Here is a 27,125-nt window from a genome sequence, read left to right as displayed (position 1 = left end):
TTGTGTTAATCCCATTCAATAAATTAAAAAAAGTCAGCATTTACATTGTAATACATCAGATCCAAGCATAATCAACATTAATCTAAACATAAAAGCTGAGAAAAATCTCAAGCTGAAATGAAATAAAACAATGAAGGATATTGGACATTCTAGATCAGATTGAGCTACCATTTTCTAGTCTTTTACCTCTCCAATCTTCCTTTCTTGAGGGGAAACAGAGGTGGTAATGCAGGGCTCTTCATTTGTGTGCAAATTGGAACATTAACCATTGGCCTTATTCTAATGCTAGCTGATCTAGTTCTCTCCAAACCTTTCTTTATCCTCTTCACATGTTTCTCTCTATTCCCAGAACCGTTCTTCCCTTCCTCTGCATTAACCGCATCAGCCAGCGAGCTCGAAGAAGATGATGTGGAAGAAGAAGAAGAAGATGGTGACAAAGAAGAGGCACGTTGCTTCTTCAACCTTAGCAACTCTTTCCATAAAACAGTACACTTCGGAGGCCTTGGAGATGGGTCCTCATCAACAAACCAATTTACTCTATTCTCCTCCTTGCTAATCCCTTCCTTTTCTTCTTCCACTTCTTCTTCTTCTTCTTCTTCTCCTTCAGCATCTTTTGTCTTGAGACTGATTTTCTTGAGCTTCTCCGAGTGCTGCATTTGCCAAAAGGGAAGGAGCTTCCCCTCAAAGAAAAGTTCATCTGCAGTTAGCATGGTGTGGCTACTCACATTGGTTGACAGGAACTCAAATTCTGCATTTCTTGACTTTTCTCTCTCCATTTCTAAATCAATCATGCCGTCTGGAGAGTGTGGAGTAATTGAGATGAAGTCGTTGTCGTCGAGGAACTCAGCAGAGAAAGATATGCGAGGACTGGATGGTGAGTCGATGGTTTTAGAAGTTGGTTGGAGGGTTTCCGGAGAGGCCATTTTTGGCTGTGAAGAAGAGGGTTAGTTTGTGAAGTTTGCGTTGTGTATATGAAGATTTGTGGGTTATAAAGGGAAGAAGGGTTAGACCAGGTTTGTCTTGTTATTGCCAGTAAATGTTTTTAATTTAAGGGTGAGATTATAAAAACAAAGTGGTCTGGTGTAGTAGAAACAAGTGAGCTAAGTTGGTGTTTAGAATAAAGGAACAGCACATGGACACCTTAGGAAGTAGAAAACAAAAAGGCATTTTTACCTAAGTTTTGCATGCAAATTATTTATAAAGCCTCTCATTATTGTAATATTTGCCTTTTCTAAATCCCAATCCTCCCAAAATAAAATAAAAAATAAAAAGAAGAACAACTAAGATGGTTATATTTCCTCTACTTTTTGCCAAGGCATATATAGCTTTACAATTTTTAAGCCAGAAAAGCTTGATTAATTTACTTTTAAAAAAAAAAATAGTCAATAGAGATGAGTTTTGACTCTTATGTTATTGCATTTGCTTGCAAGATGATAAACATGGGAAGAGTCCTACACGTGTATGCACATGAGTGTAATTTGTACCCATGTGAACCCTTAATCAAAGAGATATATATAATAAATATTTTATTTTGGTCAAAAATATCCTTTGAAAAGTGCTGGCTTTTGTGGGTGTTCCCTCTTAAACTATGAGCTTATTTGTCATCCAAAAAAGAAAACCAAAATGAAGCAGCAGCTACCATGTTAGCCTTTTCAAAAGCTTCCATTAAAGATTTGGACATCTCTAACTAAATCCAGACAGCTCATAAACATTGGGAAAATCTTTAGGGTATTATATAATCATATAATATCATCATGTATACGCAGACATATGCACCGATTACTAAGTGGTCCTTGTTTGTCCTTAATCATAATTGAAGGAGATAATAATACTACTACAGTCTAATATAATACTCTACTCAACATGTGACAAACAACCCAGATCAGCATTAATTTCCCACATTGAGAAAGTGAAAACTTGATCAAGTGGAAGTTTTACCCTTTGCTTTCAGATTTCCAATTTAACAGACAGCTTGCTTGCTTGCTTGCTCAACTAGGACCAGTAAGGCGGCAGAAACTTTAGATATAAAATTCTTCTTTTGTGATTACGTGTACAAGATGATAATCACTATCCAATTGAAAGCACTAGTAGCAGTACATATCCATACATGATAAAGATAAGGACTCTCCACATTTCTAATAGGCCCTCGCAAGAAATTTTTGACTAGTTTGGATCGTTTTCTGTAAGAAAAGTGAAGGAATTGATGTGCATACATATACATGTATGTATGTATATATACTTGAACAAAATGGCTTGTAGGACTATGGAACATGGAATTGGAGGGAAAAAAGTCATCTCGATGGGTGACATGTATGGACAATGTTATGTTGCTTCTTAGAGTTAAACATAGAAGATGAAAGTGATTGAACACAAATTATTGCCCATCTAATCCTAGAAGTCAGTCATAAAAGATGCTTGGAAAATTATTACGTCCCTGAGATATCTTCACTTTGTAGCATTGAATTTGACTCCAAAATTATTGACAAGATTTATATTTTTATGAAATTTCACTAAAAATTAGCCACCAACACTTTGAGAGGAAAATAAAGAATGTATCAAAACTAATAGAAAAGTGTACTCTTAGGTTTGCAGATTATAAAAAAAAAAAATAAAAAATAAAAAAAAATTAGATTAAAGATTGAGAAAAGATAAAAGAAATCAGTCCGAGTGCACCACAAAAATATAAATCTATCATTGGGTTGAATAAAATAAATTTCCAAGCATTAATGAATTCGAGATTGGGTGAGATGAAGCTAATACGACAAATTTATCAACTACTTTTGTAGATTAAACTAATATGAAAAATTGATTAGTAATTAACTAGACTCGAATATGAGAGTAATCAAATGTAACCTTAGGTCCGGTTTTGGGCACTTTTAGTTTTGACCTTTACATTTTAAAAATATTTTTTTAACTATATGTGTGAAATAAAAAGTATTTTTTAAAAAAATTAAAATTAAAATATGCTTTTAATAGATATAAAATAAAAATATGTAGATAATTTGAAATTTTTAGAAGATAGTTTTGCTTTTTAATAAAAATTTACAATTCAAAATTCAAAAGTCATTTTCGGCTGAGCATATTGTTTCTGATTTTTATAAATAAAATGAGAATATTTTTTATAATTATTTTTAACTAAAAATACCTTAACAAACAATTATTTTAATAATATTTTAAAAATCACAATACAAATTCTACCCATCTCAAACAAACAATCACTTAATTATGTTACAATTTTGATCAATTGACTGATTCCTTTCTACTAAAATTAAAAGCTAATCCCATTTAAATTTAATATGTTTTTGAAGAATTATGACTTTAGCATCTAATAAGTTTAGTTAAGAAATAGTGGAATTCATATTAAAAAAATAAAGAATTAAAATCATATAGAATTTACTAAGATCCATTTTAAATTCATTTATGCCAAACATAAATAATATCTTAATAATACTTAAAGCCTAGTGAAAATGGCAATCAAATGAATAAAATTCAATGTGCATTTGTAATAAATAAAATGAATAATCTAAACCAAGCACTTCACTCTTAATGAAGTAATTTTGCAATAAATAAAATTTAATTATCCTATTGAATTAAAATATATGATGATATACATACATACATACATACATACATGGGTATGGTCATTTAAGTTTTTTTTCAATATGAAAAGTTTAAACCACCACAGGAGAAAGTAGGTTTGTGAAAAGTCTTGGATGGGTATGGGGAATTGAGGAAAGACTCAACTTTGTAATTATAATGAGATGGAGATTTAATTTATTAGTCTGGTTTTACGCAAAACCCACCTCTTATAATATATGCTTTCTCATGCTGCTACCATTATTTATTTATTTAACACCTTAATGTACATTTTAAATTAATCACTATTTATGGCACTTTTACGTACACTTAATTTCAACATAAATTGTATTTTAACTGACTCAATATTTATGTCAGATAATACGTATTTCAAATATTAACATTACACATATAAATATATATATATATATATATATATATATGTCCAAATAAAAAATAAAATAAAACCATGACTCCAAAAGAAAAAGAAAAAAGCTTCACCCACAATTGACTAATTTGGATTAAGATATCAAAATTATAATTAATTTGATAAAGTTAAAAGAGTAAACCTGAAAATTAATTATGCGTACATGTCAGAGAGGATCTGCATGCAAGAATCAGAGATTTGCTAACAGTACTCGTAAACCTCCTCTCTACTAATCTTTTCAACTTTCAATCTCCTTCTCCGGCGGTAACTGCTTGCCCTTGGCTACAGCCTCCGCCTTGATGACGGTATTCAGGTCGACGCTGCGGAGGACGATGGTTTCATCGTCTTGGAGATCAAGGATGACTTTGACAAACTCGTGAGTGGAGTTAGATTCTTTGCCGTATGACGTCCCATAGCTCAAGATGGATGCCCACACCGTAGCCAATGGCTGAGGCAACATTAGTGCCTCTTTAACCCCTTCTCCCATAATCGTAGCCTTCCCACTCACACCAGGTGCTCTCCACAGCGCAGTCTTCGTCTCAGCATCCAATTACAAGTCACGCACTATGCTAACTCTCTCATTCTGTTTTAACAGTTGTCAGATTCTTCTTCGAATTCATTATCATATTTAGCTTCTTCCAAGTCTCCAAACTTCCTCGAACGAACAAATTTTTTTTTTTTCTGGTGTTTCAGGTTGTAAAGAGGGAAGTTGAATGATTTAGATCGAAACGATGTCGTGTGGTTGTTGGGCTTAGGAATTACGTTGGGTTAAAAACTAAATGAGGTGGATCGTGGAATGAAACGGTTTATGTTGGGTTTCAAGAGGCTGAAAAACAAAAAGGTGATGTGGGTTTGAAGTTATGTTTTTGGATATATTTTATTGAATTTTTGGCAACTTACTAATTTAGTCCTCAAAATTTTAGATCATTTGAAAATTTAGTTACCAAATGTATTTTATATTTCCAAGTAGTCTTGGAATTTTAACAAAAAAAAAGAAAATCCATATGTTTTGTTTGGAAAAAAAAATCATTTTTATGGTAAAAATCATCATCATCCAATTCATCACAAAAATATATTTTACCTTAAAAAGTCACAGTAAAAAATCCAAATCATCATAAAAGAATCGTAAAAAATATGGGTAATTTAAATTAGATCAAAGCTACAACTTCTTCTTTTATTTCTTTTACATAGTAAAATAAAAAATTATTTGAAAATAAATTATCCGCTTTATACTTGGAATATAAAAGAAAAAAAAAAGAGAGAAGTTAATGAAAATATAACTAAGAGAGAAATGGTCAACCAATCTATGTCTCCTTCCTCCCACCTCTCTCTCTCTCTCTCTTTATATCTATTTGTTCTCATCACTTTTTCTCTCTTCCTTCCCTGCTATCATTATGGGATCAACCTTAATAACCTTAAAATCTTGACCATGATAGGAGGTGCAAGTATGATGGTTTCCTTTGTCAACCTTGAATTGGTAGATCTTGATGGTGAATTTATTTGAAATGAAGATATGGATTGGACTCCTCTAAATTCGCTTCATTTGAAAGGTGGATAATGCTAAACACTTTGAGGATGAACATTGGACCCTTCTAGACTATTAATGGAGGATGCAGTAGGGATGAAAATCTTGTTAGCTAGGTTATTTAAGGTAATCGTAACACTTTTTTTGTGAACACGACTTAAGGTTATTACCCCTGCGACTAGCGATAGCAAAAAATTGGTCTTTGTACGAGTTGGTGCGAATGATATTAGTTAATAATTAATTTCTTTTCTACTAATAAGTTAATTAGTTACTACATCAGTTGTTTATAAGTTCACTCCATGATTAGTTTTGGTAATATATCTATAAATAGCTATTATGCATTTATTAGTGAGAAATTAATGAAATATTATTTTCTATTTGATGTTATTGTATTAGAGCATCGATTTTTTTTTGCCCACTTCTTGATAATTTTCCACTCATTCTCTTTCTTTCCAATTTTAAATTCATTCTTTTCTTTTTTTTTCTCTTATTTATAACCTTTACTATTTTTTTCCCTCTGATTTTCTTTCCTGATAAACGAGTTACATGGAAAATCTCATTTCTCAGCTTTAGGGTAAATATACCATCAATAGCCAACCATTTTTTTCTTGTTGCATCATTCAAATAGTCCCAATCTAATGCTAGTATCTCAACGACTCACAAGAGATAAATATATATCCTGGAGCATGACAACGATGATTGCATTCTTGGTGAAAAATAAGTTAGGGTTTGTCAATGAATCTATTGTTTCTTATTAGAATTTTCTCAATTTATGGATTTGTAATGACAATATGGTAATTTCTTAGATTCTGAAGTCCGTACCAAAAGAAATTTTAGTGAACATTATTTTTTTTAGTCTACATTTGAAATATGGATTGATCTTCATGACAACTTCTAACCCATGAATTTTTCAACTCAGGGAAGATGTTATCAACCATGTACAGAATTAAAACTTTGTATGTATTTTACAAAATTGAAATATTTTTTAGAAGGATTAAATATATATTTGACCTATTTAAACCTATGGAAAATACATGTGTGGGGAAATTGATAAACTAAATGGGTACTTTTAAAGGGGGATATGTCTTATCATTTCTTGTGGAATTAAATGATAAGTTCTCTTAGTAAAAAGACAAATCTTGCTTGTTGATCCTTTTTCTCCTATTAATGAAGTTTTCTCTTTAGTTTTTTAAGAAGAACGATAACAACTTATTAGTTTTATCTCAACTTCAAAACTCATTGAGCCATTTGTTAGAGTGGCTTTTATGATTAAATGTGAAAATTTTAAATGATATGATGGGAATAAGAATTCGAGAAGAGAAATATCTTTTTATATTAATTGTACTGTTACTGGTCATACAAATGAATATTATATAATGTTTATAGTTGTTCTCCTAACTGTAAACAGAGACAAAATAATTCACTCACTATTGACTAGGTTATTGCACAAGCTATAGATAGATCAATAGTTAGAGTTGATAATTTTGTTCAAAATCTCAACCTCTCTTAATATCAACAAAATGATTATGTTTATGTCCAGTCATATGATGAACTTTGTTAAAGTTTTAGAGTCTTAAGAAAACCTCTCTATTTCCCACAGTGCACGTATTTGTTTGTTTGTTTCCTTAAATTCAAATGTTATTTTGAATATAGATTGGATAAATGACTCATAAGCATCAAAATATATCACTTTTAATGCAACCAGATTTAGTTTTTTAAAACTAACTTAGAATTCTAAGATTACACTACCAAATATTGTCACTATTCCAATAAGTCTGTGTAGAGAGTTAAAATATTGATTTGAAGGAATTACTTTAACTACCATAATTAAATCAATTTAATATATATAAAGGGCTCTTTAAAATGGTTTAGATATCACAATTATTTTTTTCTCATAATTATTATATGATTCAGGAGTCCTATAACAAGAAATGACTGACATAGCTGGTAAATAGAAAGACCTTTTTGTTTTGGATTTTGAAAGGCGATCAATCAAAAGTAGTATGTTTTATTTTTATTGATAAAGCCAATGTACACACATGACACAAAAGGTTAGGACATTTATCTTTTTCTAAACTTGAATAATTAGCATCCAAATTACAATTCACTAATAATTCTAGGTGTATGGATAGAAATATTTATCATGTACGTCCTCTAACCAAACAAAAACAATTTTCATTTGCATCTCACAATGATGTTCTCAAAATTCATTTGACCTTGTATACTATGATGTATAAAAATCATTCTCTATATAATTATGTAATAGATACACGTATTTTTAATAAGATAAAAAAGTTAGTTATTTATAATAAGACTGAGTAATTATGACCGATTCAAGTTGTAAAAGATGATTTTATTAATAGACGTAGATAAAGAAGATGTAAGTTGGATAAAAGGAATTTTTTTAACTTTAAAAGGCATGGCCATTTATGCAATATGCTAGTGTTTATCTTAGTATGCTACTACCCAAGAGAGATTTCTTGCTATTCTAAATTATGCATAATATCTTAGTATATGCTATAAAATAAAATACCAGTTTTAATTAGATTTACTTTAGTAATTTTTTTTTTTAAAATCCAGTGCTTATAGAAATATTAAATTAAGTAATTATCAATCAGAGCTATAAGATCTGCTAATTCATCTAATACTTTTTTGCTAAATTATGAACGTAGACATAATTAAAAGTATATTAAAGATGGATAAGAGTTGTGAAGAGATAAATAAGATGGGAATGTAAGAGGAAAAGTAGGAGCAGAAAACTTAAGGAGGGGAGGGGAGGGGATGGCAAAAAAAAAAAACCCATGACCTGTCAAAAACATGAACTGAAATGGAATTAATGCGGGTTGGTCTATGGTGAGTTTAAGTTCCCACCAAACAAAGAGGAGCAGGCTGGAGTTTGAAAACCAAATATCCATTCAAATTTGACTTGCCTTTATATATATATATATATTATATGTTTAAATTTGTAATAAAAATTCTAAATTATATGTTTCTTTATTCGCATGACCATATGGCTAAAGATAATTTTGGAACTTTTATTTATAATATCCTTCAATCCTTGTTATGTTTTAAAGAGAATATTTTAAAGTGATTTTTCTCCTAAAATTTCAAGGAGAATTTTTCAAAAACAAATAAAAAATCATCTACTTACAATCAAGTATGATACTATTTCAATTGTCTTTTTCTTTTTCTTTTTCCATTTTCTTTGCCTATTCCTATGAGATCTCTAAGTTCCATTTCTATCGTTTTAGTTTCTAATGCAATTATTCTTTCAAAAACTCACTAGATTGACATTAGCACAAACTAAATAGTTATCTTTCATGAAAGTTAACTTAAATATTCTAATGGCAAAGTTGATACCAATTATTTTTAAAGAAAGTTGTTACATTTTCTATGAGATGTGTCAACTAAGCGTCACCAATTTGTTAAACATATATATTAATCATAATTGATGCAAGATGTTGGGAAAAATTAATCTTTGAAGTATGCACAATCAATATAAAATAAAAGCATAAAAGAAAATAACACAAGAGTTTACGTGTTTTGATAGTGTGCCTAGATCCACGGGCAAGACCAGTAAGAAAAATATTCCACTATGATAAAAAAAAAAAAAAGTACAACACTCATAGGTTAATAAATCTATATATAGGAAAGCTTTTCAGATTTTTTTATATCCTTAGAATACACATAATATTAATCCATATGATAATTACAACCCTCATTATTAAAATTATCAAAATTTAAGTCATCAACAAATCTTTCTCTTGGCTTGAATTCTCTTCAACATCAAAGGAAATGACTTTCTTATTGTTTTGTCTTGTCATGGTGCCTGCTCGAGGGCACTAATGAGTATTATACACTTGAACTAAATCTAGGCAATACCTAAACTTGTTAACTGGGATTGCCTTGATCATCATATCTGTGGGATTCTCCTATATACCTTCTGCACACCTATGATACTCTGTGATACAATGTCTTACATGAAGTGATATCTGACATCGAAATGTTTTGTTCGATCATGGTACATTTGGTTCTTGGTGAGATGTATGACACTATGACTATCACAAAACACTGTCAACTTTTTTTGTGGTAATACAAGATCGCTCACCAAACCCTATAGCCAAATAGCCTCTTTTACTACTTCTGTTAGAAGCATATATTTAGCCTATGTGGTAGACAAGGTTACTGTAGCTTACAACGTTGTCTTCCAGCTGATAATAATTCCATATAGATCTTTTCTTATCCAAATCCCCTGTAAAATCTAAATCAACATAGCTTACAACTGAGTCATTCATCTTGGCTTTGTTAAACATTAGACCCATATCTAATGTACCCTTTAAGTACCTCAGAATCCATCCCACTGCCTGCTAATGTTGTTTCTTAAGATATGCCATGTATCTACTCACTACACTAACTGCATGTGAAATATCAAGACGAGTACAAACCATGACATATATGATGCTACCTACAGCACTCGAGTATGGAACGCTGGACATATACTCCATGTCTTTAACTGTCTTCGGTGACATGTCTACAGATAACTTGAAGTGAGTACCAAGTGGAACAGTTACTAGCTTTGCATTGCTCATATTGAAACGCTGCAGTACTTTCTCAACATATGACTGCTGAGACAAGAAAAGTTTTTCAGCACTTCTATCTTTAGTAATCCCCATTCCCAGTATCCTCCTTGTAGTACCCGAATCTTTCATCTCAAACTCTTCACTCAACTGTCTTTTCAAATTATCAATATGCGACATGCTTTTAGTAGAAATAAGCATATCATCTACATACAATAACAAATATATAGCAGAATCATCTGACAGTCTCTTATGATACACGTAACTATCATAGACATTACGAATGAAACCATTATATCTCATGAATGTATCAAATCTCTTGTACCATTGTCTGGGCGACTGTTTCAAACCATACAAAGATTTTTTAAATAGACAAACATGTTTTTCATACCTGAAATGACAAATTCCTTAGGCTGACTCATATAGATATGTTTTTCTAATTCACCATGTATAAATGCAATTTTTATATCTAACTGTTCCAACTCTAAATCATGAAGAGCAACCATAGCAAGTAAAACTCTGATGGAATTGTGTTTCACAACTGGAGAGAACACTTCATTAAAGTCAATCCCGTATCGTTGAGTAAAACCTTTAACTACCAATCAAGTCTTGGATCGCGGTGCTTTTGCCCCCAGAATGTCTTCTTTCTTTTAGTAGCAATAAACATATCGTCTATATACAATAGCAAATATATAGTAGAATCATCTGACAATCTCTTGTGATACACGCAATTATCATAGACACTACGAATGAAACCATTATATCTCATGAATGTATCAAATCTCTTGTACCATTATCTAGGCGACTGTTTCAAACCATACAAATATTTTTTAAATAGATAAACATGTTTTTCATACCTAGAATGACAAATTCCTCAAACTGACTCATATAGATCTGATCTTCTAATTCACCATGTAGAAATGCAATTTTTATATCTAACTGTTCCAACTCTAAATCATGAAGAGCAACCATAGCAAGTAAAACTCTGATGGAATTGTGTTTCACAACTAGAGAAAATACTTCATTAAAGTCGATCCCTTATCGTTGAGTAAAACCTTTAACTACCAATCGAGTCTTGTATCGCAGCGCTTTTGCCCCCAGAATGTCTTCCTTCTTTTTGAAAACTCATTTACAGCCTACTACTTTTTGTCCCCTTAGCAATGAAATGAGTTCCCAAGTCTAGTTCTTATGATGTGACTCAATTTCTTCACCCATAGCGCCAATCCATTGATCTGCATCTGAATTGAAAATAACTTCACTATAATTGCAGGTTCAAGTAAAACAACTGTCTTTGCAACTACTAAGGTATATGCAACCAAATTTTCATACCTCTATGGTTGTCTAATATGTCTTCTCTCCTTGTCTGTTGCGATACTATAAGATTGTTGTTGAGCACTAATACTATCTTGTACTCTGTTTGACTGAACTACAAGAATTTCAACCTATACCTCCACTTGTTCTCTAACACCAGAATCTGATGTTGCTATTGTATTCTCCTTCTGATTGTCTAGTGAAGCAAACTTATTAAATGCCACATCTCTTCTAATAATAAACCCTAGAGACTCTGAATCATTGTGTCATAACATGTAACCTTTCACTCCAGAAGCATACCCTAGAAATATGCATTTCTTTACCCTTAACTCAAGTTTACCATCCCTTATATGAGCATAAGTAGGTCAACCAAACATCTTCAACTGAGAGTAATCAGTAGGTGAACTAGACCGTACCTCAAAAGAAGTTTTGTACTCGAATAGTTATGGATGAAGATCTATTAATTAAGAAATAAGCGGTATTCACAGCTTTTGCCTAAAATTCATGTCCCAAGCCTAAATGAGGCAGCATACTTCGTGCGTTATCATAAAGTGTTCTATTCATGCGTTCTGTAATACCATTCTATTGTGGTGTCCCAACACAAGTGCGGTGTCTCACGATTCCTTCCATATTACAGAATTTATCAAATATATGATTATAGAATTCTAACCCATTGTCAGTCCTAAGACACTTAACCTTCTTCTCTGTTTGTTTCTCAATCATAGTCTTCCATTTAACAAAAGTTGGAAATGCATCTTCTTTAGACTTCAGAAAGTATACCCAAACTATCTGAGAATAATCATCAATTAGAGTCATAAAATACCTGGTACCATCTTTGGAGGGAGTTTTGTATGGACCCCATAAGTCAGAATGGATATAATCTAATTTATCCTTGATTTTGTGTGTTGCCTGCTTCTTGAGCTCCACCCTGGTCTGTTTCCTAAACACATAATCTTTACAGAAATCCATAACTTCTTCTTTATAATCGTTTAACAAATTATGTCTGTCCAATATAAAAAGCCCCTTGTCATTTATATGACTTAGACCGTATATGCCACAACTTAGTCTGATTTTCTAATACAATAGTAGCTTTTCCTGAAACTGTATTGCCTTGAAGAGTATATAATTTAAATTTCAAACTGTCTTTCATTAATACCATTGAGCCCTTGCGCACTTTAAAAATACTTTTCTTTGCATGAAACCTGCATACTTGAGAATCCATAATAGAAAGAGAAATCAAGTTCCTCTTCATCTGAGGAACATGTCAACACTCGATGGTTCTGATAACCCCATCAAACATTCTTAATATGATATCACCAATTCTGTCTAGAGTCAACAGACTGTTATTACTCATGTACATAGTACCATTCATATGTTTGTATATAGCAAACCAATGTTTGTGTGAACACATATGGAATGTAGCACCAGTATCAAGAATCTAATAATTTTTTCTATGATCAGAACTCACAGATAAAACTTTTCCAGCACTACTACTATCACTATCATCAGAATTGTTTTCGTCAACTAAATTAGCAGAGTTCTCGTGCTTCATTCTTTTTTTCTCTTTCAACTTTGGATAATCTCTCTCAAAGTGACCTTACTCCCCACATTCATAATAGTTTGCCTTTTTAGCTCTAAATTTTGATCTACCCCTTGACTTATTTCTTTTTTTTTTGTTCTTCCCTAATTCACCAAACTCTCTCCTTCTGTTTTATACTTTAGGAAGTTCTTTTTCAACTCCTTTGATTTTAATGCGTTACTAACATCATCTAGTTAAATATTATCATTCCCGTACAATAGAGTGTCAAAAAAAGTCTCATATGATGGTGGTAGTGAACATAATACAATTAGGGTCTGATCTTCATTATCAATCTTGATATCTATATTGTTCAAGTCCATAATGATATAATTAAATACATCAAGATTTGTTTAATGGGTGTACCATTACTCATTTTCAAATTGTACAGCCTTTTTTTTTAGATAAAGACGGTTCGTCAGTGATCTTGTAGAGTATAATTCTTCTAATTTCCTCCACGCAGCTGAAGGGAAAACTTCCCTAACAATTCCCCGCAAAACATTATTTGTTACACTCATGAAAAGCACATAAGGTTCTATCTTGCATATCTACCTTTTTTGGCTCTCTCATACCATTTAGAAATATTTCCTCAATTGCCTTCCACAAACCTTGTAGAACTAGTAATGATCTCATTCTAATTTTTCATAAACTAAAGCTCGTTTCACCATTAAATTTTTCTACCTTATACTTCGTGGATGTCATCTCTAATCCCTAAACTGTGCACTAAAACAAACAAATAGAGAGAAATAATAATGTCATAAAAATTTGAAAAAAAAAAAAACTCGCAAGGAGTCATTGTTCCACAGAAAACACCAAAAGCAACCACCAGAACACCACACGCGCCTCCATGCACCACCACACAACTTCACACGCTACCACGTGCTCCTCCACATGCAGTCACATGCACAGCCGCTAGAGGTTTTACACACCGCCACCAACTGCCACTCGTCGCTGCCAGAAAATACCAAAAACACACAATAACGTGTGACTCGATGGATCAGGCATGAATATGGTGAAAACGCGTCGAAAAACTACCAAAAAAATCACAAATTGGGCCTCGCACAAACCAGGTGCCGCAGCTTTGGTTTGTCTTCTCTGACGCGCATTCTCCCTCACTGACTCTGGTTTCACGAACAAATAAGGCCAGACGTCGTGGATCTGCCTTGGGTTTCTCTTCTTCAACCCTCTTCATGCGAACCCGATTTATTTTTCTTCCAGTAGCTGCAGAACAGTCTTCTTCCCCAAGTCGTGAGATCCCTCTTCTCGATCTACTCTAGTCGCACCAACAGTCCCGCACTGCGACAGCAATGAAGCTTCTTCCACTACCGCATACAGGAAACGTACAAATCGAATATGATATGTTGTGTTTCCTCTTCTTTGTCAGAAACCACCATGCCGAAGATTATTTGGTTGTATAGGTCTGGCCGAACAGGTTCACGCTGACTTTTACACTTTTTCTAATTTTCTCTCACTAACTTGTGTTCAAAACAGAGCTTTGATACCACTTGTTAGGAAAAATTAATCCCTAAAGCATGCACATTCAACACAAAGTAAAAGTAGGAAAAAAAAATAACATAGGATTTTACATGATTCAGTAGTGTGCCTATATCTACAGGCAACATCAGCAAGAAAAATATTCTACTATGATCAAAAGAGAGTATAACACCAATAGGTTAGTAGACCTATATACAGGGAGACTTCTAGGATTTTTTATGTCCCTAGAATACACATAATATTAATCTTTAAGATAATTATAAAAATATTCTCATGATTAAAATTATCAAAATTTAAGTCATATCAACAGAAGATTATATGTTGAAGCTCTAAGAGATTAATATTCCTATAACTATTTGGAAAATAAAACAAATATTTCCTCTCGAGATCTTGAATCCATTAGGAGATGGATTTAAAAGGGAAGAAATTCAACTACAATCCAAGATCGAGATAGTATCAAACTGAGAGAAACTATGAACGTACAATGGTTATTAAGGTATAACTATTAGTTTTGTGTTCATTGAGCAATGTTTATATACTCTATATAAGTACTTATTAAAAATTTATATTGGTGACATGACTAAAAGCTTATAAGTAGAGCGTTATACCAAGGGAGAGTTAGTATAGTTGGTGTGAGATTATCTATAAAGAGATGGATGACCAAGATAAATCAACCTGCAGCAACGCCCAACCCAGTGGAGAGGATGATAGCCAACGAAGACTTGGAAAAGGTATTACCATGCCAACAAGAACAAGAGCGAAAAGGCTGCAACAAGTCCTTTAACTTTTTATCTAAGAATGGATCAATGATGAAGATGAGTTTGGATCAAGTAAAGAAGCCAAAAAGAAGAAGAAAATAAGTCCATTAATCGAATGGTATAATGGTCCATATAACTCAATTCAAGTGGAAGATTTCATAAATAATAAAGAAAAAAATTCCCATAAAGGATAAATCTTCTTTCTTTGAGATTTTATGTCCTAATCTTGAAGAAAATCTTCTCCTTTAAAGGGATAATCAGCTAAGAGGGAAGATTTCTTACTAAAATTTGTGGTATCTTAAAGGAAAAGAAAATCAAATCTCATTCCTTAAAGAACCAAATCCCTCACAGTTTAAAAATGCATAAATGGCCTCATTACTTCTTTAATGGTCAGCCTTAGTTTACCATATTTACTTCCTCTAATTCCTCCACAATTAATCAAAATATTTTTATTTAAAAAATAAAAATCCTATCTAGCTTATTCTAGTCAAAGTCTTCTTAATTTTTATTATTTTCTCATTCAAGATAAGATTTAATTTCCTTTTAATTTCTACCATTAATTTAAAAGATTTATTTCCTTGTAATGCACATGATCTACTCTATAAATAAGTCATAAATTCACAATTGTAATCATTCAAGTTTTAATCAATAAAATTATAAAGTTTCTTTCAACTAGTAAGGTGTCTTCATCTTTCTTGCTAAGTAAGGAGTTTGATCAACTTTTTAAGGTATCTCTTATGGTGTTTTTCCTATTCCTACTCTTTAAATTGCTCAATGATCTTAGTTCCTATCACTCTATTAATAGAGGGTTAAGTAGGGAGGGTTTTTATATAATTTAAGTCTTTAGTGTCTTAATGAGCATTGTGTGAGTTTTGGATTACATCGTTGATCCTAGGTTCTGCATCATTTGGTATAAGAAGTTAGACTCCATAAAAAGCTCATTATCTTTTACATTTATTCTTTACTTTCTTGCACTCTTATCATCATCCATATCAATAAGAAAATTTATATATACATACATACATAGACCTAAGCAAGAAACAACAACTTAAAGTTTTCTTCGCTTATTACTTTTTTGTTGAGCATAGGTCCCATCATCACCTCATTTGAATTTCTTTCCTTTTTGTGATTATGTTTCTTATTTAGTTATAAAATAATTAAAAAAACAATAAAAAAAAAGAAAAGAAGAGAAAGAAGAAAGGAAAAAAAAGAAAGAAATCTTGATCACTCAAACCACTAATTGAGAAAGTACTTACCTTTTATGCTCAACTATCTTTCTTTATAAAAGTGCAATACCGATCTCATCAAAGCAAACTTTCTTTTCGTTTTTCACCCAAAAATAACATGTATCCATACGTACACATCTCATTAAGCATAAGACTTCATTGTTATTATAAAGTGTAGTTTACAACGGGAATAGAATTTTAGGAACATCTTCAATTTTCCTCCATAAAGGCAAAATTGAATCCATACATCATTTTCAATAATTGTCTTTTCTTTTGCATTCTTAGTTTTTTAAGCTCTAGTTCCAAGACACATCTAAGCATCTAATTTGCATTCTAGAGCTTAGCATAAAATATAACACACTTACTCTTCATCCGTGTGCTAAAACTCTTCTTTCTAGTATTTATGTGATATATTTCTTTTGTAGGACTCCTTGAAATGCCTTAAAACAACACTTAAGTACCTTGATTCAACAAGACCCTATCTGACACTCAACTTGCAAGTTGAAAACTCAGTGGTAAAAAGTAAGAGTATGTGAGCTCATCAGAGGATAAAAGCCAAATTGAGTGAAACACAAGGGACTTGGTAAGAAAGTCATTATTTCTTTTCACTAACCTTTTTCTTGCAGGATAAGACTTAAGAATGTCTAGTCAAAATCAAAGTTTCACCTATATAAGACTATTCATGGAGGCGATGCAAGTCGAACTAGCACGACTTAGTGAAGTAATGAAAGGTATAAGGAGTAGTCAAAGTGAAGTGAGACATGAGATTCTTAACACCGAACGGCCTATAACTCAAATCCCCAATGATGAGCCCAAGTTCTATAACGGATTATGGGGAAAAAGATTGGGTTAGAAGGAGTGAAGATAGGATGGAAAATAATATTAGTTCCATCAAAATGAATATACCACCCATCAAAGTATGAATGGTGCAAAAGCTTACATGGATTGGAAAATGAAAGTAGAGCTGGTCTTCGACAACCACAACTATAATGAAGAATAGAAGATCAAGCTAACAGTTGTAAAATTTATTGATTATGCCCTATTGTGGTGGGACCAACTAATCATCACTAGATGACATAATGGAGAATGACCAGTCTCTACCTAGAAAGAGATGAAGGTCATCATGCGAACAAAGTTTATACCCTCTTATTATTATAGAGAAATGCATCAAAATTTGCAACGTTAAATGTAGGTATCTATCTCGATTGAGGACTATCACAAGGGGGAATGAGATAACCATGATTAGAGTTAATATCGAAGAAGATACCAAGGCAACCATGGCAAGATTCTTAGGAGGTCTTAATAAAGATATTACCAACATTGTGGAGTTGCAACACTATATGGAGTTAGAGGACGTGGTACACATGACCATGAAAATCAATAGACAACTCAAATCTAAAGGGAATGGCACATCTCATGCCACTCCCACCTACATCTCAAAATGGCCAAGGAAAGAGGAAAAGAAGGGGGTCGAAGTAAAAAGGGTGAAGCCAACTATGGCCGACCCTAACACCCTGTTTGGATAAATTTTAATGATGATTAATTAATGTATGATAATTGCAGTAGTTGTATGCTAATGACATATAATGGGAATGACAAAAAATTTTATGTTTGGATGATTGTATATTAATGTATGTTAATGACATATTTTTATTTAGATGATAGGATGGTATGGTTGTATTTTCAGTCAAATTACTAATTTAACCCTACCTATTTATGTAATAGTAAGTAGTATATAAGAAGTATATAATAAAAAAAATTAAATTGTTTACCAATATAATTATATTTGTATTTAAATAAATAATTATTACAAATTAAAATTTTATATTTAATAAAATAAATAATAAATTGTGATGATAAAAATAGAATTAAGTATATTATATGGGGGTATAAAAGAAAAAAAAGTAACATGTCAGTCACATATCACCGATTCAGTAGTTTTAAAATTTATCCCAAATTTGCCAGTCAGATACCGTTTGTTATTAGTGGAAGTTCAAACAAACATTATTTTTTCACACCCATAGAATACCATACATTAAAATCCTATCATTTACTATGATTTAAACAGGGGATAAAGGTAAAATCCCTAACTCATCTTAGAAACATAGTACCATTAAATATTGCAAGTGTCTAAGAGTTGGACACATCGCCTCTCAATGCCCAAATAAAAAAATTATATTGTTGAGAAACGATGATGAAATCAATAGTGCCAATGACTGTGGAAGTAACAATAATGATAATATGTGATCACCAGAAGATGTAGATGAAGAACATGAGTATGCCACACAAGGAGACACTTAAAGAAGTATGCGAGGACCAACTTAAAATCAAAAGATCTCTAAAAAAAAATTAACAATCATACGCTCGAAAAGAAAAAAAAAACAAAAGAGGACAAAATAAAAAGAAAAGGCCCACTAAGTGATAAAGAGGCCAGACGAAAAAGTGAAGGCTTAATGAGAGAGAAAGAGACCCAAAAGAAAAAATAAGGCCCAACAAGAGAAGAAATGAGAGAAAAAAGAAAAGAGTGTCTATTTATAAAGGAGAGAGTTCATGAGTGCTTATTGTGAGAAAAGAAGTCTAATTGTAATTAGATACAAAAGAGATTTATTTAAATTTGACTAACTCTAACCCCTCTTTATCTAGTGTTATGATGTCTCTTTTGTAGGAGTTCGAGGACATGTTCTCAAAAAAGATACTAGATGGGTTAGCACCGTTATAAGAGATTGAGCATCAGATCAATTTTGTTATTAGTTCCTTAATTCCAAATGGACTAGCCTACTGAAGCAATCCTGAGGAAACAAAAGAGATTTAAAAGCAAGTGGAGGAGTTATTAAAGAAGGGCAATGTTGGTGAAAACTTAAGTCCTTGTGCTGTTTAGTCTTATTGGTACCAAAAAAAGAAAAGTCATGGATGATGTATGTAGATTATCGAGTTATTAATAAAATAATAGTAAAGTATAGACACCTCATTCCTAAACTCAATGATATGCTCGATGAGTTGAGTGGAGCAAGTATCTTTACCAATATAGATTTGAAGAGTGGATACCATCAAATCCGAATTAAGCCTGGTAATGAGTGAAAGACTATCTTTAAGATTAAATACAATTTTTATGAGTGGTTAGTTATGTCTTTGAGTTAACTAATGCTCTTAGTACTTTTGTGCGATTAATGAATCATATTCTACAATCGTACATTAGTAAGTTTATAGTTGTTTACTTTAATGATATTTTGATATATAGTAAATCATTAAATGATCATCATGAGTGTATTAGAACTGTCTTTGAGACTTTAAAAAAAGAAAGACTATGCAAATATTAAAAAATAAACTTTTTTTGCAGTGATAAACTAATCTTTTTAAGGTTTGTTATCGGCATATACAGTATTAAAGTTGACGAAAAGAAAGTAAAAACCATCAGAGATTGACCCACGCCTAAGACAGCAAGCCAGGTGAGAAGTTTCCATAAGTTATCTAGTTTTTAAAGACAATTTGTAAAAGATTTCAGTTCCATAGCTACACCTTTGAATGAGCATATGACAAAAGATGTCAAATTTATATGGATTGATAAACAAGAAAATACTTTTACTTCATTGAAAGATAAATTATATACTACTCATATTCTAACATTGTCTAACTTTGAAAAAAAATTTGAGCTTGAATATGATGCCTTAGGTATAGATATAGGTGTAGTACTAATGCAAGAAGGGTGTCTCATTGCCTATTTCAATGAGAAGCTTAATAAAATATCATTAAATTATTCTACCTACGATAAGGAGCCATACACCTTAGCGTTTTAGAGGTGTGGCACCATTGTTTGTTACTAAAGGAGTTTGTGATCCATATAAATTATGAATCTTTAAAACACTTAAGGGGATAAGGTAAGCTCAACCACAGACATGGTAAGTGGGTGGAATTCATCAAGTCTTTTTCCTATGTAATCAATTAAAAATAAGGTAATGATAATATTGTAACATATGTTTTATCATGGAGGTATGTTTTACTTTTAACTCTTAGTTCTAAATTGCTAGACTTTAAATATATTAAAGAACTGTATGCTGAAGGTAAAGATTTTACTAATCTTTATAAGACTTGTGAAAACTACACATTCTAAAAATTTTATGGACATGATAGGTTTCTACTTAAAGATGAGAAATTGTGTGTGTTTGTATCCTTATTAAGGGAATTACTAGTGCGTGAGTCATATAGTGGGGGATTTATGGGGCACTTTGGGGTAGCCTCGACCTTAGACATCTTTTACTAGCCTAACATGTGTAAAGATGTGGAAAACATTTGTGAAAAATACACTAGATGTAGACAAGCAAAATCTAAGTTTTTACCTCATGGATTGTATATTACTCTACTTATTCTTTCTGCATGTTGGACTAATGTTTCTATGGACTTTGTTTTAAGTTTACCAAGGACTCATCGATGAAGCGACAATGTATTTATTGTGGTAGACAGGTTCAGTAAAACGGCATACTTCATCCCGTATCATAAACCAGATGATGCAACAAATATGACAAATTTATTTTTTAAAAATGTTGTATGCTTACATAGTGTTCCTAGGACTATTGGGATGTTAAATTTTTAAATCACTTCTGGCGTGTCCTGTTGAACAAGTTGGAAACTAAATTATTATTTTCTATAGCTTATCAACCATAAACAAATGGGAAAACTGATGTCATAAATAGGACTTTAGGATTTTTTTTATGTGCTGTTGTGGAGAGAAATTTAAAAACATGGGAAGATTGTTTACCTTTAATAGAGTTTGCTTATAATAAGAATATTCACTCTTCCACAAAGTGATCACCCTTTGAAATCATGTATGTATTTAATCCACTAACCTCTTTTGATTTGACCCTTTTACCTTTAAAGGAACTCTCTAATATTAACGGACAATAAAGAATTGAATTAGTCAAGACCATGCATGAAAAAACAAGAAGATACTTGGAGAAGAAAAATGAGTCATATGCCCGTAAAGCCAATAAAGGAAGGAAAGATTTCCTAAACAGAAGAAGTCAAAATTAGATCTTAATGGGGATGGTCTTTTCTGAATCATATAGTGTATTAATGACAATGCCTAAAAAATAGACCTTCCAGGTGAATATGGTGTTTCTACTACATTTCATGTTACTGACTTTTTCCTTTTTGATGCAGGTCCATATTCGAGAATGAATTTTTTTAAGAGGGAGAGAATGATGTAAGAATGGTCCATAAATAGATGGACGACCACCACAACAAAGCTCGACCTAATAAAGAGGATGACAACCAAAGAAGACTTAAAAAAAATTACCATGCCAAGTGGACCCATCACAAGAGAAAGAGCAAAACTGCTATAACAAACCCTTCAACTTTTTATCCAAGAATGGATCAATGAGGAGGATGGGTTTGGATCAAGTGAAGAAGTCCAAGAGAAGAAGAAAACAAGTCCATTAACCTAAGGGTATAATGGTCTATATAACTCAATCCAAGTGGAAGAAGAATAATGGGTGTCGAATCCACCAAAAATAAATTCTTAATTAACTAATAAACTAATATTCTAGTAGTGGTAAGAAGGGTCGAATCCATTGAGAATTGGAAACCATTTTTTTTTCCTTAAACAACGAATAAAAAGTAAATAAAGGGAATGTTTTTAAAGATTCAACATCAATGCAAAATATGAAATAGAAAATAAAAAAATAATATAAATTGAACTCTTTGATGCAAATTAAAAACTAAATTAATTATAAAGAGGATTCCTAGTTGATGAAATAACTTGCTCTAGTCATAGTTAATCATAGATATAAGAATTTATTTTATGGAATAGATACAAGAATTCGTTTTATCCAAAATATGACAAATCAGTTATAGTTATTGGAAACATTCCGACAACCAATCGTTCTTTATTTCTAAACCAACCAAAAAACATTCGTTAGTTGGTTTTTTGCTAAGTAGTCTTTGGAATGTCCACAGGATTTAACTTGGCAATGGCCTTGGGAACTAAAAAGACCTCATTCAAGTTCTTGGATTCATCTACGTGAACCGGTCAACTAGATTACTTACCTCATCAGTGCAATACCGATCTCTACTGGGTGTCAAAACCACTCAAATAATTACGGATTTTAGGAGTTCGGCTAGTTGCTTATGGTTTCTCTTCTTGTATGATGGGCCATGTTCAAACATATTCAAAACTGTAAATATATAGGTGCAGAAAATAAATAAACACCAGCTCTGAAATAAAATTTAAATTAATTTGATTAGATCTCATAAATAAGTTATTGAAGTTTGCTAGATCTATCAACTAGAAAAAATAAATAAATCAGCCACTCATGATAGATTTTTTAACACAAATGAATTCTTAATGGTAAAGAGAAGAAGAAAGATGAAGAAAAAAAATTGCGGAGGCAACAAAAGTTGTTATGTGCGGCGTCGGGAAGAAGAGATGTGATCAACCTACTTGGCAGCTACCATCTTTGTAGAAAAAAGGCTAGAGTTTTTTTTTTATTTTTTTTATTATGATATTTTTCCTTAAATTTTGGTTTATCCCAAGTTTTTTAGAATAATCTTTCCTTAATTTTTGACCTCAGATCTTGGCTGAAAGAAGATTTTTTTTCAAATTTAAAAAGTGTGTGTTTTCATTTAAGTCAGCTGCTATGCAGGATCCTTAGCCTTGCCTAAGGCTAAATTGTATAAGGCATGACTCTTTTCATGAATTCTTCCTATTTTTTTATGTTTCGTCATTATCTCATGTCTTGCAACAAAATATAAAAAATAACTAGGATCAGATAGCATACTATCAAGTTTAACAACTTAAAAGTGAATGATAATAATGTCGTTTTTAGGCACTATCAAAGAAAATAAACAATAAAGAAAAAAATATTTTCCCATAAATGATAAATCTTCTTCCTATGAGATTTTATTCCCTAATCCTATAGAAAATCTTCTCCTTTAAAGAGAGAACAAGCCAAAAACAAAGATTTCTTATTAAATCATGTGATATCTTAAAAAAAAAAAAGAGGAAATCAAATCACATTCCTTAAAAAACAAAATCACCTACGATTTAGGAAAGATATATGTGGTCTATTTGCTTCTTTAATTGCCAGCCCTAATTTACTATATTTACTTCCCCTAATCCCTCCATAATTAATTTAAATATTTTTATTTAAAAATAAAAAATATTATCTAACCTATTCTAGTCAAACTCTTCTTAATTTTTATTATTTTCTCATTGAAGATAAGATTAAATTTTTTTATAATTTTTATCATTAATATATGAGATTTATTTTTTTATAATGTACATGGTTTATTCCATAAATAGATATTAAATTCACAATTGTAATCATTCAGGTTTCAATTAATAAAATTATAAATTTTCTTTTAACTAGTAAGGTGTCTTCATCATTTTTATTGAGTAAGCAGTTTGATCAACTTATTAAGATATCTCTTTTAATGTTTTTTCTATTTTTATTCTTTTAATTTTTTAATAATTTTAGTTTCTATCACTCTATTAATAAAAAGTTAAATAAAAAGAGTTTTTATATGATTAAATTTTTTATACTTTAATGAGTATTACGTAAATTCTGAATTATATTACTGATTCTATGTTCCGCATTAATAGCAGTAGATTATCATAGTATATATAAAAATAACATAACGGGAAGCTTCATCGAGCTTGTCTTTAATTTTTGAAAATGCCTCCACAATCACGGTGGAGGTATTGCAGCTTGAAAAGATTAATTAATTTTAATATCGTCTCAAAAAATTAACAATCAGCTTACACATACAACGAAGTTGATTATTATGGCCAACTTTCTTGTTTCCACGTATATATTGTCTAGTGGCTTCTCCAGGGAAAAGTGGATAAACAAAAATATACAACTGCTCAATATTATATTTGATATATATATAGATATATATATATGTCACGAGTTTAACGGATTAAGATCATATTAATCGATTGATATTGATGACGAGTAAATATACGACAAAAGACAAACTGGTAAAAATCTAGTTTGGACACGATGGATAGCATCTATGATATTGATGTGTACTACTGAATCAAAATATGAATAAAAGCTTTAATTACAAGTCAATTTTCTTTACATATGTGTATAAGATCTATCCTTGAATTGAATTGTGGATAGTTACATATACAGTCATCCCATTACTGTACCTGTTTTTTTCACTTAACTCAATGACCTGTGTACATGTGTGTCTGTATATATATATATATGAAATTAATACAACACATAATGATACATGGGGTAGAATTCAAACTACTGGTATATACGCATGATGTCTTTTTTTAAATTTTTTAATGAAGGTTGATGTACCTATCAATATATATGTATATATATATGTATGTATATGATGTGTATATATATGTATTCGTGTGTGTGTGTGTGTGTGTGTGTGTGTGTGTGTGTGTGTGTGCATGTGCCGTGTGTGTCTCTGAGAGAGACGTGAGATTTGAGATGCAGCAATTATGAATGCTGAAAAGGCGCTTTCAACATGCAGTAGAAATTAAAGGCAGAGAGAAAAAGCGCACGTGAAAACTACCACCAAAAACAAGAAAACAAAGAAGACTAGAGATGGACCACTTCATCAAATTTTAAATTTACTTACATATATATATATATATGTATATATATGTGTCTTCACCATTGACATGTGACTTGTCTTGCTTATTTCGTGGATCTAAAAACTTTTCTGAAAACATTTTTTAAAATTTATTTTGTGAGATATTTTTTACAATAAATTTGCCCTATATTGCAATATTAATTAATAAGTATTGATGTTTTAGATATCATATATTATTATTAGAAAAGAAAAGAAAAGATTATAATCTATTAATTATATTAAAAATAACAAATTCAACTTCATAATATTAATTTTTTAGTAATTAAATATAATTAGAAATAAAAAGTTCAAAATTTATAACCTAAATAATACAACTATTTATCAAATGCTTAAAGCAGCCTAATGAAGTTATATATATATATATATATATATGTATATATCTCCATCAGGTGTCCTCTTTTATATTCCATGTTGTCAAAGTACTTCTGCCTTGCTTCGATTACTGGTCCACTTAATTGATGCGTCACGTTAATGTCCAAAATATCTTTATTGTCAAGCAAAAAATATATATATATATATATAAATTTAACAATCATGCTTGGGCAGGTGGTGTATATAAAATATGTTATATCAACTGATTGGTTCATTAAATATATTCAAAGTTGATAGTAATCATATTCATATATCCTTTAAGCTAATTGAGCTTATTATATACACGTTGATAGAAGGTTAGTTTCTAATAATTATGATATTATATACCTTAAACCAGAATTAGTTTATAAGTCACTCTTTATTAGAGAATATTTTGAAGTAAAGAAATTTGCTATTCTCTCACACACAAAAATACAAACTCTCTCTTGCTCTCACGTGTAAACTTTGAGAAATTTCATAAATTATGAGGCACAACTTTATGAAAAATCGCATTTTAACTGCTTTTAACTGACAAAATAATTTTTCTTGTTGGAATAATACTTTAAATAAATCTCACATTTTTAATAAGATGATTATGTGTTACTCATGCCGTACTCTTTTCTTTTCATAAGATGATTGTGTGTTACTCATGTCATATTCTTCTCTTGACTGATTGTTTGCATAGACTTCAAGTCTCTTGCATCATCACAAGTGATATATGATACCTTGATATTCAGGAAAAAATTATTTTTGTGGTAATGTATGTATGAAATTTGCATAGGTAATGTTTGTTTTGCTAAGTATTTAATATTTGAATGAAATTTTATATTATTATTTATCGCCTCAAACAAATCATTCTTCTTCATTTTTATCAATTCTTTTATGGGACGAGAGTTACATGCGATTCTAGTACGTGGCTTGTTATAGATATATGGTTTAGGGCTTCATCTATTAAACTTTTATGTGACGTATTTTCTAAATATTGCAATAAACCAAATGTTTAGAATGTGGCAAAATCTTTAAATAAATATATGTTAGTTCATTTTTCTCTTATTACAAGGTCAATTCATGGATTAGGTAGGCTCATGTTTCTTACAATTTTTTTAATACCATACCCACCTCAATTTTGTTTACCACTAATTATTGTGCTAATAATAAAGTGAGGTGCCATAAGTATGGAAATAAAGAGGGGAGAGAAGCCACTAGAAAGGGTACCAGACTAACACCCTTCTATTATAGGTAAATACACCTCCTAGTGCGCCACACAACTGTGTGGCAAGCTAGTGGCTGCCTTTCAATCCAAGAGCATTTCGAAACCCTTTCTACAATTCAATTTGATTTTATCTCTCTGGTCTTATTCGGGATGTCTTATTATAGGTTCTTATAATTTTTAATATTTTAATGTCTCTAATCTTTTAAAATTGAGCATATTTACCATTACAAAGTTTTACTGTTATTCTTATTATCATTATGATTTTTTTGATCGAGCAACATGTGCCAAAAAAATAGTACCTATAAGGAACATCCTTCCACAATATTGAAGTCTCTTCAACATAATTGTGAGATGAGACAAATCCATTTCTATCTATTCTTTTAGTTTCTTATTAAATCAATCTTTCAATGGGATGTGTTACAATGAAGTAGTAATTTTATCATGACATATAATGTTCATCTAGGGGTTTACCACG

General features: G+C 31.2%; 1 protein-coding gene across 1 annotated transcript; it reads right to left on the bottom strand.

Annotated features, from left to right (window-relative positions):
* Positions 1–1,599, bottom strand: LOC110821620 (uncharacterized). Its single transcript, XM_022051527.2, has one exon. The coding sequence runs from the start codon at positions 921–923 to the stop codon at positions 183–185; it is 741 nt and encodes a 246-aa protein (XP_021907219.2). The 5' UTR covers positions 924–1,599; the 3' UTR covers positions 1–182.
* Positions 1,600–27,125: the final 25,526 nt, after the last annotated feature.

The sequence above is a fragment of the Carica papaya genome, chromosome 3 (assembly GCF_054855325.1).
Source record: "Carica papaya isolate Zhongbai chromosome 3, ASM5485532v1, whole genome shotgun sequence".
In the NCBI taxonomy this organism is placed as follows: domain Eukaryota; kingdom Viridiplantae; phylum Streptophyta; class Magnoliopsida; order Brassicales; family Caricaceae; genus Carica; species Carica papaya.
This window is presented reverse-complemented; position numbering and strand designations above follow the sequence as displayed.